We start from the raw sequence: 13,114 nt of genomic DNA, 5'->3' as shown, positions 1-13,114 counted from the left end.
TTGTTTTTTGTTTTTTGTTTTCAGCCAGGCCTGATGAGGCAGGCCTGGAACCCCAGCTTCACAGAAGGCCAAAGCAGGGGAAGGGCAGATTTGAGACCTGCCTGGACAATTTGGATGGCCCTATCTCAAAATAAAAGTTTGAAAGCATTGGCTAGGTGGTGATGACACACTCCTTTAATCCCAGCACTCAGAAGCAGAGGCAGGCAGACCTTTCTGAGTTTGAGGCCAACCTGGTCTACAGAGAGAAGTTACAGGAAACACTGTATCAAAAAAAAAAAAAAAAAAAAAAATGACACCAGGCATGGTTGAGCACCCAACTATAATCCTAGCACCTTGGGAGGCTGATACAGGAGGATCTCTGCAAATTCTAAGACAATTTGATCTAATGGTAAGTTCCAGGCTAGCCCAGGTTACTGAGTGAGATCTTGCCTCAAACGTATTAAGAATCTAGATAGAATAAACGAATGAAATCAGTTTGCTATGTGTGTCTAAGGCACCACATGCCCTATGAGGCACAATGGAGGGTGAAAAACAGGCTTATAGATGCAGAGCTTCTGCCTACCACAGGCCCTGGATGCAGGGGGCCAGTCAGAGGCTCAGGCCTTTGCTCTCACCTTCTTTCTCAGCCTCTCTCACTCACACTCACGTTGGTGCCCCTTGACTGATGATTCACCACTGTGGGAGCACACTTGTGTGAGCAAACTCATTCAGGAAATTTTCAGGCTTGAGGAGGTTGGGGTGCGGTGTTTGTGTGTGTGAGTGTGGTACATTAGAGACTGTGTAGAGGCCAGAGGTCAGTTTCCCTCAGTCACCATCTACCGGGGCTCTCCCTGGGACCTGGGTCTTGATGATTAGGCCAGGCTGTCTGGCCATGCCCCTGTCTCCACCTCCCCCACCATTGCCCACTGGGATTACAACAAGCAGGTGGCCCCGCGAATGGGTTCTAAATATTGAGACTGAGATCCCCATACTTGAGTGATACCTGCTCTGCCCACTGAGCTATCTTCCCATCCCTTGCTGGAAAGATTTCTCATTTTACCAAGTCCTCTGCCCATTGTCTTTCATCTATGACTAACCTGACCCAACGATGGTGGCAGAAGTTTTTCATCCTAGCCCTCAGGAGGCAGAGGCAGGTGGATCTCTGAGTTTCAGACCAGCCTGGTCTACAGAGTGAGTTCCAGAATAGCTATATAGAAAGACCCTGATTCAAGGTGCTGGGGGGGGGGGGGGGAGAGACTAATTTGTTATCTAAGTATGGCCTGATTTTTTTTTTTTCTTTTTCGAGACAGGGTTTCTCTGTATAGCCCTGGCTGTCCTGGAATTCACTTTGTAGACCAGGCTGGCCTCGAACTCAGAAATCCACCCGCCTCTGCCTCCAAAGTGCTGGGATTAAAAGGCGTGCGCCACCATGCCCGGCTCTGATTTTTTTTAAATAAAATCTTAGTGTGTGTGTGTGTGTGTGTGTGTGTGTTTTGCTTGTATTTATGTCTGTGCACGATGTGCATGCATGCCTGATGCCTGTGGAGATCAGGAGAGTCCCCTGGAACTGGAGTTATAGACACTTGTGAACTGTTGTGTGGTGCTGGAAATACAATCCTGGTTCTCTGGAAAAGCAGCCAGTGCTCTTTACCTCTTGAGCCATCTCTCCAGTCCACTAAATTAGCTCGTTTTAAATGGCTTCAACAATACCAACCATTTACTGAATAGCTACGTTGTTCACAACAACTTAATTAGAGAGATGCTATTATTTTTACCATTTCCAAATTTTAATAGTTAGGAAAATTGGAGCCAGGCAACGTTAGTAACTTGCCAAAAGTCATGCAGCTAGAAAAATGCAGAGCCAAGGTTTGGAATTGAGGTCTATAGGAACTGAGTGGCCTCTTAACTATACTTTTTTTCCCTCAAGTTTGTATTTGCCAGGCTCCTACTAGACCCCTGGCCCTGCGCCTAATCATTTAATAGCACACCTGATTAAAGACTTTAAGAACATATTTACATTTCCTTGCCAAGAGAATGGTAACATTAATATAGTTGATCCCTTTGGCAGAGTAGTTCTAAATAAACAGACGTTAACAAAAGGCCGCCCACGGGGTTTGCAGTAGCAAGGTCCATGGTAAGGGAACGTTAAACTGACACACTTAGATACTTTGCTCCCGCCGACCTAGTCACCCAGTCCTCAGTAGTTTCTGGCTAGTAGGAAACATCTCCAGCACTCCTGATTCCTTTCCTCTTCTATCGGGAACTTTCTGGAACATGGGGCTCTCAGGAGCATGTTTGGCCAATTCAGATCAAATAAGACAGTCTATCACATCTCAGTCCCCCTACCCCTACCCCCATCACTGCCAGTTGGAGTAGGGGTTAAGCACTCCCCTGTAGCCTGGTACAGCAGTCTAAAGAGGATGACCCACTTCCTATGTTGAATGTAGCTTTTCCACGGCCCCTTGATGTGTGCATACCAAGACGGGTATCCCGCTCAGAGGCAAACCTGATTTGTAGGAACCACTCTCTGAAATCTAGGAATAAACTCTTGGTTATTTTCAGACAAAGACAGAGGTAGGAGTTTGTAGAAATGAGCTAGGAAGGAGCTTAAAATACTTCACATTCCAGAAACTCCCTCCCTTCCCCCTCCCCCCACGGAGGAGGCTTTATTCCCACTCCTTTCTCAGCCAGCTTGACTCAGAGCTAGCAGCTGGTACTGTGTGTGAGTTTAGATAATGACTTTGCTGCCTCAGAACTCTCCACTTATCTGGGAAAAGGGACAGCCACTGCCCCCTGCTCTCCAGGTTAAGGTAAAGAGGCGATCTGCAAAGAAGCTAGCTTCCGACGACTTTCTCCTGGGTCCTTATCATTCTAGCAATGTCAAGGTGTGGTGGCGTCGATGTCCTCCTACAAATCAGTTTCTTGGCAAATGGCCTCAGAATAGCATCTAACTCAAAGGTGTCAGGTCTTGATCCTAGCACTATCAAATACACCAAACTAAAGAAAGAAGTCATTGGGAGTTTTAATTTTATCTTTTCTTGTGTGCATTGGTTGCTTTGCCTGCATGCACAGCTGAGAGGATGTCAGGTCCCCTGGAACTGGGCAGCTGTGAGTTGCCATATTGGGAACTGAACCCAGGTCATCTGGAAGAGGACCATCTGAGCCATCTCTCCAGTCCCAGAGTTTTAAGAAAAGCAGTCTTTGCCAAGTGTGAGGGCCTATGACTGTAACCTCAGCACTCTTGAGAGGTGGAGGGGGTGGGTGTCAGGAGTCATACTTAACTACACAGTGAATCCAAAACCAACGTAGGTTATAGAGATCCTGTTTCAAAACAACAACAGCAACAACAACAAACAACAACAACAACTGTACAGGAAAGAAAGAAAAGACAAAAAGGAAGGAAATGTTCTAGCAATCCAGTCTGTCTCATAAAAACTGTCTTGGGTCTGGAGAGACGGTTCAATAGTTAAGAGCACTGGCTGCTCTTTTTCCAGAGGACCCACAATCAGTTCCCAATATCACATGGCTGCTCACAGCTATCTATGACTCCAGTTCCAGGGTGTCTGAAGCTGTCCGTGGCTTCTGTGGGCCCAGACACATGTGTGGTACAGACCATACATGCAGGTAAAATATTCATACATATAAAATAAAAATAATAAATACATCCTGAAAAATTAAAAAGGATGAAAAGTTTTCTGGAATATCTTAAGTGCTTAGGTGTATGGCATGGAGGCAGTCGGTCCACAGAGAGGCAGCCAGAAGGAAAGTTTACTTGATCAAAGGTCAGGCTTGTGGAAATGATGTTAGTATGACTTTGGGCAAGAAAATATACTGAGCGCTTCCCCGTGCCCCCACCCCACCCGCAGTACAATATGGCGGCTACTGCTCACTCACCAGGCTGTGGTAAAGATCACCTTGGCAAGCCAAGGAGTTAAGAGCTTTTCTGTTTGATTTTGATGCTGCCTGGTATTGAACTCAGAGATTTGCACGTTCCCGCCAAGTGCTCCACTACTGGGCTATATCTCAAGCCCCAAGAGAAGCTTCCAGACCCTATTCAGGCTCTGCAGGCATCTAGGCATCAGGCAGGCAATAAGACCTCATGTATAAGGGAGACCCAAGCAGCTTTCTCTAACCATGATGCTTGTGGCCTTTTGAACAGCAATTCTGTCCTTTCCCCAGAGGGCGTGTTTGGAGTAAAACTATCCAACCCAGTCCACAGATGTTGCAGTGTGGTAGGCTAGTCATGGAACATTTGTTCCACTTTTCCTCAGAAAGGGCCAGGCTGCTTCATAACTGTAACTTTGCTACTGTTATGAGTCGTAATGTAGATACCCGATATGCAAGATATCTGACATGTCACCCCTGTGAAAGGATCCTTTGACCCCCAAAGGGGTCACAACCTTGCCATCTTTATTTGTAGCCCTGGCAAAGTGGGGTTGGCTTAATTCACTGTGAGGCAATGAGCAATGTATGCTCCATGAGGAAGAGTCGTTGACAAATCCTCTCACCTTGCATTGACACCAAATGAATCGGAGAACCTTGGGGAGCCTGATTTTCCTTTCATTAATTGAAGGAGGAAAAAAATACAACCCCAAATCATTACACTGAAAATCCTCAAAGAATCATCCTACAAATGGTCTTAAGAGGCTAGGTAGCCTTAAGAGGCTAGGTGGAGCTCTTTAGTCTTAGTTCTAAAGGCAGAAGCAGTCAGACTCTGAGTTCAAGACCAGCCTGGTCCATACAGGGCCAACCAAGGCTATCTAATAAAACTTTGTCTCAAAAGATTAAAAACAAGTTGGATCATGCCTTTAATCTCAGCACATGGGAAGGAGGATCTCTGTGAGTTTGAGGCTAGTTTGGTCTATGAGTTCCAGTACAGGCTATGTAGGGAGACCCTGTCTCAACCCCTCCCACCCCACCCCCCCCCACACACACAAAAGACCCAAACCACACAAAAACAAGAACTTCGTAAGAACAGCCCTCATATTAAGGAGCTGTATGTTTTAGAAAGCAATTCAAGGTCTACAACTTTACTTGAAACCTGAAACAAACACACACACAAACAAAACACCGCCCAAAACCCCAGTGAAATAGTTACCCTCACCTCACAGATAAAGCATGGAGGACTCAGAAAGGCAAAGAGAAAAGGTCACAGAAGAGGTAGAGCTGGGATTTCAAGCCTTGTAACTTACAATTCAGCACTCTGCAATTCACTAGAGAATTGTGTTCTCACAGAGTACTGAGCCGACAGGACATTGTTTAGACATGTCTGAAAGGGCATTCAGGGACCCAGAGTGGAATGACCAGGTTAGCAACATGGTAGAAAAATGCAGCCACCCAGATTGCTTGTGGCTACTCCAAAATAAGTTTTCTCTGGTTCAGGAAGACTCAGATGGCGTATGCTACCCCCACTCTGACATTTTTTTGAGAAATCTTTTTATTAGAAGATGTCCCAGAAGGCAACAGTTTAAAATCAAGCAATTAATGATTACAACTAAATACAAAATTTCAGGTAAATGCACCTTTCAAAATAAACCAGACCCTTGCAACAGGAGGGTTTTTGTTTTTTGTTTTTCTTATACAAAAACAGTTAACACCACTTTGCAAAAAAGCATACAAAAATACAGTATTAAAAAAAAAAGCAAAAACAAAAACAAAAGACGCCCACAGCATACAACCCCGCAGCAGCTTATAAAACACAAGCCATTCAGATGAGACTTTAGCCTGTTCACCACTTGTCCTCCCAAGATAGTTCCAGGAGTCCCTTGGTGCCTAGAAGTCCTGCCCCAACAGGTACAACAGCAACTTCCGAAGCTTCCTCTAGGACTTGAGGCCAGGAAGTAATTGGAGGCCATCACAGTTGGGAGCCAATTTGGAAGTGGTAGCTGGTTTTTGAGAGCCACATGTTGTTACTTACTGTCTGTCCCCCACACTGTACCCCTACTTCCAAGCCCAGGGCCAGCAGGAACAGATCTGCTTTCCTGGGTAGAGTTCTGGAAAGGCTGGCTCTTCTTTCAGGCAAAGCTTAGGATCTCCTGAAAGATGCTCACGTGACGGCTGCTAGCTTGGTGACTTTCCCAGGATAGAGGGCTGTACTTTGATTCCACAGGGAGTTGCAGAACACAGCTGGAGCAAACTCTCCTTGTTGGCTGAGTAGCGTTCCTAGAGGTACACTGACAACCCACCAGGAAGTAAGTTTACCTTCTGGGGGCATCAGGTGAATGCAAGCGGTGCCCCTCTGAATCTCTCTGTAAGGCCCAGATTCCAGGGGAAAGGATGTGACTCAGGCCGGCAGAGAATCAGGATGGTGGCTGCAGAGCCAGCAAAGTTGCTCGAGAAGGACAGGTTTGCACTGTTCCAGCAGATTGTAGACAGAGTCAAGATCTGACAGAGAGGCAGGTGGGAAAGAGGAAGCGATAGGGCTTGTCCTTCAGAGGCACCTTGTAACTATCTGCCTCGAGAAAAGGTTCCAAGCTGGGCCTCAAATAGCCCTGCAGAAAACCTGGGCAAGGACCGTTGGTCATGAGTGGGGATGCCAAGGCTTCCCCAGGTCCTGGGCTGTGACCCATTTCCCTATGTCCTGGGGAAATATTTCTGGTCGGTGTGAAAGGGTGCTGTGGTGGCCATTGCATAACAAAGGCAGGAAGAAACAAAAAGGTCCCTTGTGAGGATAGAAAGGTCCCTCTCTGAGAAGGCCCAGAGAACTCTGAGACAAAGACTCTACATAGAGGCCAAGCCCTTTCTCAAAGTCATAGCATTGAGCGTGCAGGGAAGGGTGTGGCCTACCATCCAAATCTATCTTAAAGGTTTCCACTCCACAGCTACTGTAAAGTGTCTGACGGTGAGGTAATGCTCCATGCTGATCAAGTCTGCGAGCTTGTCTTCGCCCGGGACAGCTCGCTTGCCTCCTGGAAAACGGAGCCTGGGGGACAGTATCCAGGCCCAGCTGTCCTCAGATCATCCCCAGAGACAGCAGTGAGAGCAGCATCCTTTCCTAGCCTGAAGCCCCAGCACAGTGTGAGATTTCACGTAGGCTGCAGCCCCAACAACGTCCACCACCTGTTGCATAGCATCTGTCAGCCTTTCGTCAGGAGCTAGTGAGCTAAGCAGACCCCAAATCTCCTCAGTAGCTGCCTGCTGAGAAGCCAAAGGCGCCAGAGAAGGACAGCATTCCCATGAGTCGGTCGGGGAAGAGGGAGAATTGGGTTTCGAGGTTACCAAGAATGCAAGCCCTTATTGTGTGCGCACACCGGCTGCAATGCATTCTGGGATCTACTGTCCAGACTGCCCCCCCCGCTGTAACCAAAATGTGCAAATTACTAAAAGGGAGAGAGAGGTTAAACAATAAGCTTGTGTCTGTGAGACCAAGAAGTCAGGCGTTCTGGTCGGTTAGTAGCCACTGAGGTACGCGATTCTCTTTTGCAGTTGCTGTTGCCGACACCGGAGCTGCCTTTTCTCTGTAGCCATTTTCTTTTCAGCCCCCACCAAAGCCTGCAAGTATTCTAACGCCTTGCTGAGGATCACGACTTTGGGGGCCTTAGAGCAGCTGGCCAGGGTGGGAACCTGGTCCCGCAGGGCTAGGAACCGGGAGCGGAGGTCATTCCTCCTTTTTCGTTCCAAGAAGTTATGGTTCTTCCTCTTGGTCACGTCCTCAGTGTCAGAACTGACAGGTTTGGGGTGGCAGGACTGGGGAGCCTCACTTCCGACAGGTGGGGGGCTCACAATCTCTTCTTCCTCCTCTTCCTCTTCCTCCTCCTCTTTCTCCTTGGGAGCTTCTATCTCCGGAGCCTCTTCCTGGGGACCTGGCTCAGGATCCCCCTCTTGAGAGCAACTTTCTGGAGGAAAACGGGCAGCATAGTTATGCTGCTGTTGGTGGATAGAGATATGGAAGTGCTTCATGCAGGGGTCCAGGGGGTCTGCTCGCACCGTGATGGTGACTGGCTTTCGGATGTCCAGAGATCGCCTCTTCTCCACGGTCACCACGTCAATCTCTTCACCTTCTGTTCAAGAGGAGATATGGAAAGAACAAATACACCCCATGAGGAACACATACATACACACACACTACAGCCCCAGTTCTCAATGTCTCGGCCTGTGAGAGTAGATGACACATTCATGTTGCAGAGATCGCCAAACTGAAGTGAGGAGAGGGACTACCAAATCATTTAGACCAGAGAAACACCATAGCGGAGGGGAAATAAACAAGGAAAATAGTCTCCAGTTTCCTTCTGCACAACAAGGCTTGGATAAGAACAAAAGGTAGACCCAAGCCAACAGCCCCCAGTCTGCACAGGCTCTCTCCTCCCCCACTGAGGGGGATGGAGAGAAAGAGCTACCGGCCTGGGACAAAGTTTAGCTATAAAGATCTTCCCCATTCGGGCTCTTTCATGCCCCATCAGAATTGTAAATGAGGGGTCTGTGGGCAGAGTTGCCCTTTGTTCCTGCCCAGCACAGCCTGCGCTAGGGGATTGTTACTTTTCACAAGTTGTAAATCCTATTATTCCCCCACCTCTCTATTCTGCCATCCTTTCAGCTGAAGATGCAGAGAAGGGAGGGCTACAACCGGTTCTCTTCAGCCACAGAGGGGAGGGGAAGGGTTTCCCTCAGGAGCATTTTGTTCCTGGGTTCAATGGGTTTCTAAAGCCATCCATCATTTATAGGTCATCTGCCCCACCCCCACCCCTGGACCAGAAGAGGGTCGTATTTATAATCACAGGTCACGAGAGCCTCAGGAACTTTGCAAATGTACAAGCGACCGTTTCCCAATGAGCTGCACCAGAGGCGGAGAAATAACGGTAGAGTGACCCAGATACAAAGGCCAACATGCCAAGGACTCGAATAGACCAAGTAGTGTCCCTACCATTCCCTAGCTGGAAGGTCTGTGGGATGAAGCCAATCTGATCAGGCAATTAGGGAAAGACCCTCTTGCTCCCCACATCTTGTAGTCCTCAACACAGAAGGCCACCCTTAAAGCAATCTGGCCGGCAACAGAAGAGCTCCGTCCTCCGCCTCTTTTGCATATCAGGAGGCTTGAGCCCCTTTGTCAGGAAGGTTTCCATTGTGTGGACAATCGCATTATTTCTCCATTAATAAAACCTGACCATTCAGCCCCCTGGCCTCAAAGCCTGTGATTGGCTGCCTAAGCTGTGTTTGGAATGCTGTTTTCCCCAGCCCCTAATCCCTATTGGCTGAGCTGTGCCGTCAGTCACCCTCCCCACCCCACCCCCTCATTGTTTGCAATCTGTTGCATTTTGTTCTAGGCCATGTGGCCAGAGAGTGAACCAGGAGCCCACAAACAGGTTCAGGTTAAAGGGCAGGTCAGGAAATGATTCAAGTTTCTGTACATCCCAAACCTTTAATTTTCATTGTTAAATCTCACAGCACAGAAGGCTGTATCTAAGGAAGGTATCATTTAGGACACCATTCTCCTTTGCAGAAAGTAGTATCAGATTCTACAAGATAAGGGATGTCCTCAGCAGGACAACCAAGTTCATTCCTCCTCATTTTCAAAAGGAGAAACGGAGGCCCAGGTCAGCCTCAGTCCCTGTTATTTTTATGATGGTCTGGATTGCTAATAAAGATCTCCAAACTTCCAAAACGGTCTCTCTAACAGCCCTTGCGGAGCTGGCTCTTCTCTAGGTTCTTGATCTCAAGCTTCCTATCTAAGTCATCCGACAAAACATAAATTCCTGTTGCAGGTTAAAAATGACCTTAACACAAATGCATCGAAGAAAAAGAGACTTTTTAATTCTGTTCTCATTTCCCTCCATAGCTGTACAACTTCCACATCCAATTCCCCAGTTCCCTCTCAAAAGCCCATGATTCTTGATTGCTGCAGTGACTTTTCTCTGTCGGAAATGAATGTGCCCAAAGCCTCCTGCTGCACCTGCAATAGCATCCTTTCCCGTGTACTTCTACTGAGTGGGGGGGGGGGGGGGCTCAGAGGCTAGGGGAAGAGCAAGGTGGTCTGAGCTCAGTGAAGACTGCTCTTCATCAGTATGGAGGGAGGCCTGGGGCGCTACGACCATTATCTCAATACCAGAGATGGGACCGAGCAGGAATGTTGAATGTAGAAGAGCAGCCGAAGCCCACAGATGTATTGGGCGGGAGATTGGATACCTTCCTAAGGCCAAATCAACAGGCATCGTGTAGCTCTTCTCAAACAAGCTATGAGGAAGACCCTCTAAACACCAAGAAAGACAGGGAAAGGAGTTGGGAAAAGAAGCGACTAGACAGCAGGAGGCTGGGGCTCACTTGACTGATTTCCTGTCTCTAATCCTCAGTTTTCCCATCTGTTAAGAGGAGCGTTTACTCTCCCTCCACCTGTCTCACTAGTCACTAGTGATGGGAAGTAGTAAGGACTGGGACTGGGGTAAGAGAAGAGAATTAGCAATTTAAAGTGCAGCAGGCGGGAGATGGAGGTTTTCGAGTGGAGGAAGGCTTTTGGTTCTGCTCAAAAGGTATCTCAGTCTTTTCTCCCTTAGGGAAGTGTGAGTTTCCCAGGGAAAGAGGCAGCAACAAAAAAGCTTCAAGCTTGGAGTGACTCTTAAGGGAACCCTTTCAACCTCCCAAGGACAGAAATCCCCTACAGTCCAACCCGAGTATTGTCCTCTCTAAGCGCCAACCCTCACCAAGTCGCCCTGGTCCCCTGGGGCTCCAATCACCATCAGAGGGACGCTGGCTCCCTCCCCACTTCTCCAAACTGTTTACCAACACACCCACGTGCCAGACAGACACAGCTGGGGGCTACACCGACAGCTTCAGTCAGAAAATGGGGAGGTGATGGGAAGGTTTAAGATCTAATGCCTGATTTCAAACAGCGGTAGATAGAGCTCTGGCCACCCAAGGGGTGCCTCCCTCTTAGCTAGCCCCCGGGTGGTCCTTACCAGAATCGCTGGGGCTCTCGGACCCGGAGCAGGCCTGAGTCTTGGGCTCGCCCAGCTGACATTGGGTGGCGGGCGCCGGGTTACTGGCTTCCAGACTAGGAGTGCCGTCCGGGGTAGCGGGCGCTTTGGGCGGGTTCCCCCGGGGCGCGCCTGGGGCCAGCCTGTCGCTCACCACTCTCTCCAGCCGTTCTCGGGCGGAGAAGCCGCTCCACATGCAGTCACGGCGAATGATGGAAGCATAATTCCTGCCCCAGGCTTTCGAATGGCCCCGAGATTCCGCCTCGTCCCCGGCACCCCCTCCAGGCCACGGCTCCCCGGGATTAATCCCAGAGGCTGGGTCCACGGCGCCGGGACCGGAGCCCCAGGGCGGCGACGTGGGGGGCGACGGCACCAGCTCGAATTTCTTCCAGATGTCCTCGCTGGGCGCCGTGGAGCGGTAGAAATCCTCTCCGCAGTCATAGTCGTAGAAATAGTGCTGATACGAGTCGAAGTCCATGTCCGCTCCCTGCGGGAGGGAAGGGGGAGACGAGCTGACTGCGGTGCCCGCCGAGGGAAGAGGCGGCTCCGAGTCCCTCGCTGCAGCTGGCTGCGGGGCTCTGGTCTCTCCCCAGGCCCACCAGCTTGCAGCCCGCGCCCTGGTCCCTGCTCCTGGGAAGCCTGGCCTGGGGTCAGCTCGCTCAGGGCAGCTCGCAACGGGCCGACCAGGCTGAGGGGAGCGAGTTCAAAGCAAACTTTGCCAGCACCGCCCGGAGCTCAGCTCCGGGGGCACAGCAGGGCCGGGCGGGGGCGCGCTGTCTCGAAGGCAGTCTGCAGCCTTGCAGCCCGCCAGTCCCCTGGGGACCCCTGCCCGGGCCACCCGCAGCCTCACCTCGCTCCCGCCGCCCGCCACCTGGAGCGGAGCGGCTCCCCGCCGGCTCGGGGAAGCCCGGCAGCCCGCACACACACACATGCGCGCCACCGAGCGCGCGGCCCCGCACTCACGAGCGCGCCCCCCGTGCGCGCGCCCCCCGCCTCGCTCGCACACGGCAGCCAGGACGCTCCCGGGATCGACGCGGGAGCGCGATCTGCAGGCGCATTGTTTCCCGACTGCTTTATATCTCGTCGCGTGCCCGGGGCTTGGGGACCAGGAGGGGGGGTGGTCCCTAGGAGACAAGCCCCTCCCCCTCCCGCCCCTCTCTCCGCTGGCGACAGGTGGGGCCGGCCCCACCTCCTGGCTGAACTGGTCGTTTCTATTCTATCCCTTGAAGCTCCCTAATAAATTGTACGCTGGGGAGCGCAGAGCAGAAGAGCTGATGCAGCCCCGCAGTCTCCTGGTGGAGGCGTGACTGTTCGAGAGGCTCCCGCGGTCCAAGCGACTTAACTAAAGCGGCGCTCCGCGCCTACTCAGAGCCAAGGACTAGAGCTGCTCCCTGCCCCACCCTGCTAGTCTACTTCCCGGGGCGCGCCCCACCAGGTTCAGGTGCGTCCCACCCATGACAGAGGAGGTGGTGGTGGTGATGGTGGGGCACACACTGCACCTCCACCGCGCCACCTGGTGGCCCTCGGCCCTGAACCCAGGCTTCTTCAACCCATTGCTTCAGTAACCATTAGCCCATTCTTTAGCTCAGTGGCTTAAACCTTGAATAGCAGTGAAGATTCCGAGCTAGAAAGCCTGCAGTATATATAATCCCTCGGAGCCCCAATTTTACTTGTGAAATGAAGGAATGGTAATGACTTCACAGGATCGCCGGGCTGAATTTGTTTACTAAAAAGATAGAGCACCTTAGGAAAGGACATGAGAGAATTCGAACAACAGCAGCTTTATCCCTGGGGAGGGTAGTGAGACCTCTGTCATCCCCCAGGTCATAGCTGACACTTGACCCTTCCTTCACAGCCCTGCCTCCCAGAATTCATCCTCCACACAAAACTCTCCTAACGGCTGTTTTAGAGATAGGAGTGTAGGGGTGTGGAAACTTCATTCAGGCCCCTGTTTTGTGCTTCCTAGCTGTGGGATCAAAGTGTTTGAAGTTTTGCATGACATCCCTGGCCGAGACGATGGAGATATATATATATTTCCTTTGTGTTATCATAAACAGGCTACCTTCTGAGAAAGGAAAAGACTAACTAATTTAGGTCCAAGGAAGGTAACTTAGGATAGCAGCCAATTCATCTAGAATCCTACACCTGGCATCAAGGTCTGGTGTCTGGTTGTCTGCCATCCTTCTCTTCCTCCTACTCTTTTTGTCTAACTACTCAGAACTACAGGCTGT

The 13,114-nt window shown here is 50.4% G+C and overlaps 1 protein-coding gene across 3 annotated transcripts; it reads right to left on the bottom strand.

Annotated features, from left to right (window-relative positions):
- Positions 1 to 5,393: 5,393 nt before the first annotated feature.
- Positions 5,394 to 12,296, bottom strand: Mycl (v-myc avian myelocytomatosis viral oncogene lung carcinoma derived). 3 transcript variants are annotated; one of them, XM_006502821.4, is made up of 3 exons: positions 12,073 to 12,296; positions 10,866 to 11,370; positions 5,394 to 7,979 (listed from the first exon to the last, which is right to left on the bottom strand). In XM_006502821.4, the coding sequence occupies exons 2-3, from the start codon at positions 11,359 to 11,361 to the stop codon at positions 7,369 to 7,371; spliced, it is 1,107 nt and encodes a 368-aa protein (XP_006502884.1). In that variant the 5' UTR covers positions 11,362 to 11,370; positions 12,073 to 12,296; the 3' UTR covers positions 5,394 to 7,368. The 3 variants fall into 3 exon arrangements, with proteins under 3 accessions (XP_006502884.1, NP_001290050.1, NP_032532.1); NM_001303121.1 differs by lacking the exon at positions 12,073 to 12,296 and adding an exon at positions 11,734 to 11,953 and having other exon boundaries at positions 5,399 to 7,979; NM_008506.3 differs by lacking the exon at positions 12,073 to 12,296 and having other exon boundaries at positions 5,399 to 7,979; positions 10,866 to 11,953.
- Positions 12,297 to 13,114: the final 818 nt, after the last annotated feature.

The sequence above is a fragment of the Mus musculus genome, chromosome 4, assembly GCF_000001635.26.
Source record: "Mus musculus strain C57BL/6J chromosome 4, GRCm38.p6 C57BL/6J".
NCBI classification, from domain to species: domain Eukaryota; kingdom Metazoa; phylum Chordata; class Mammalia; order Rodentia; family Muridae; genus Mus; species Mus musculus.
Note: the sequence above shows the minus strand (reverse complement) of the source record. Positions and strands in the feature narration are given on the sequence as shown.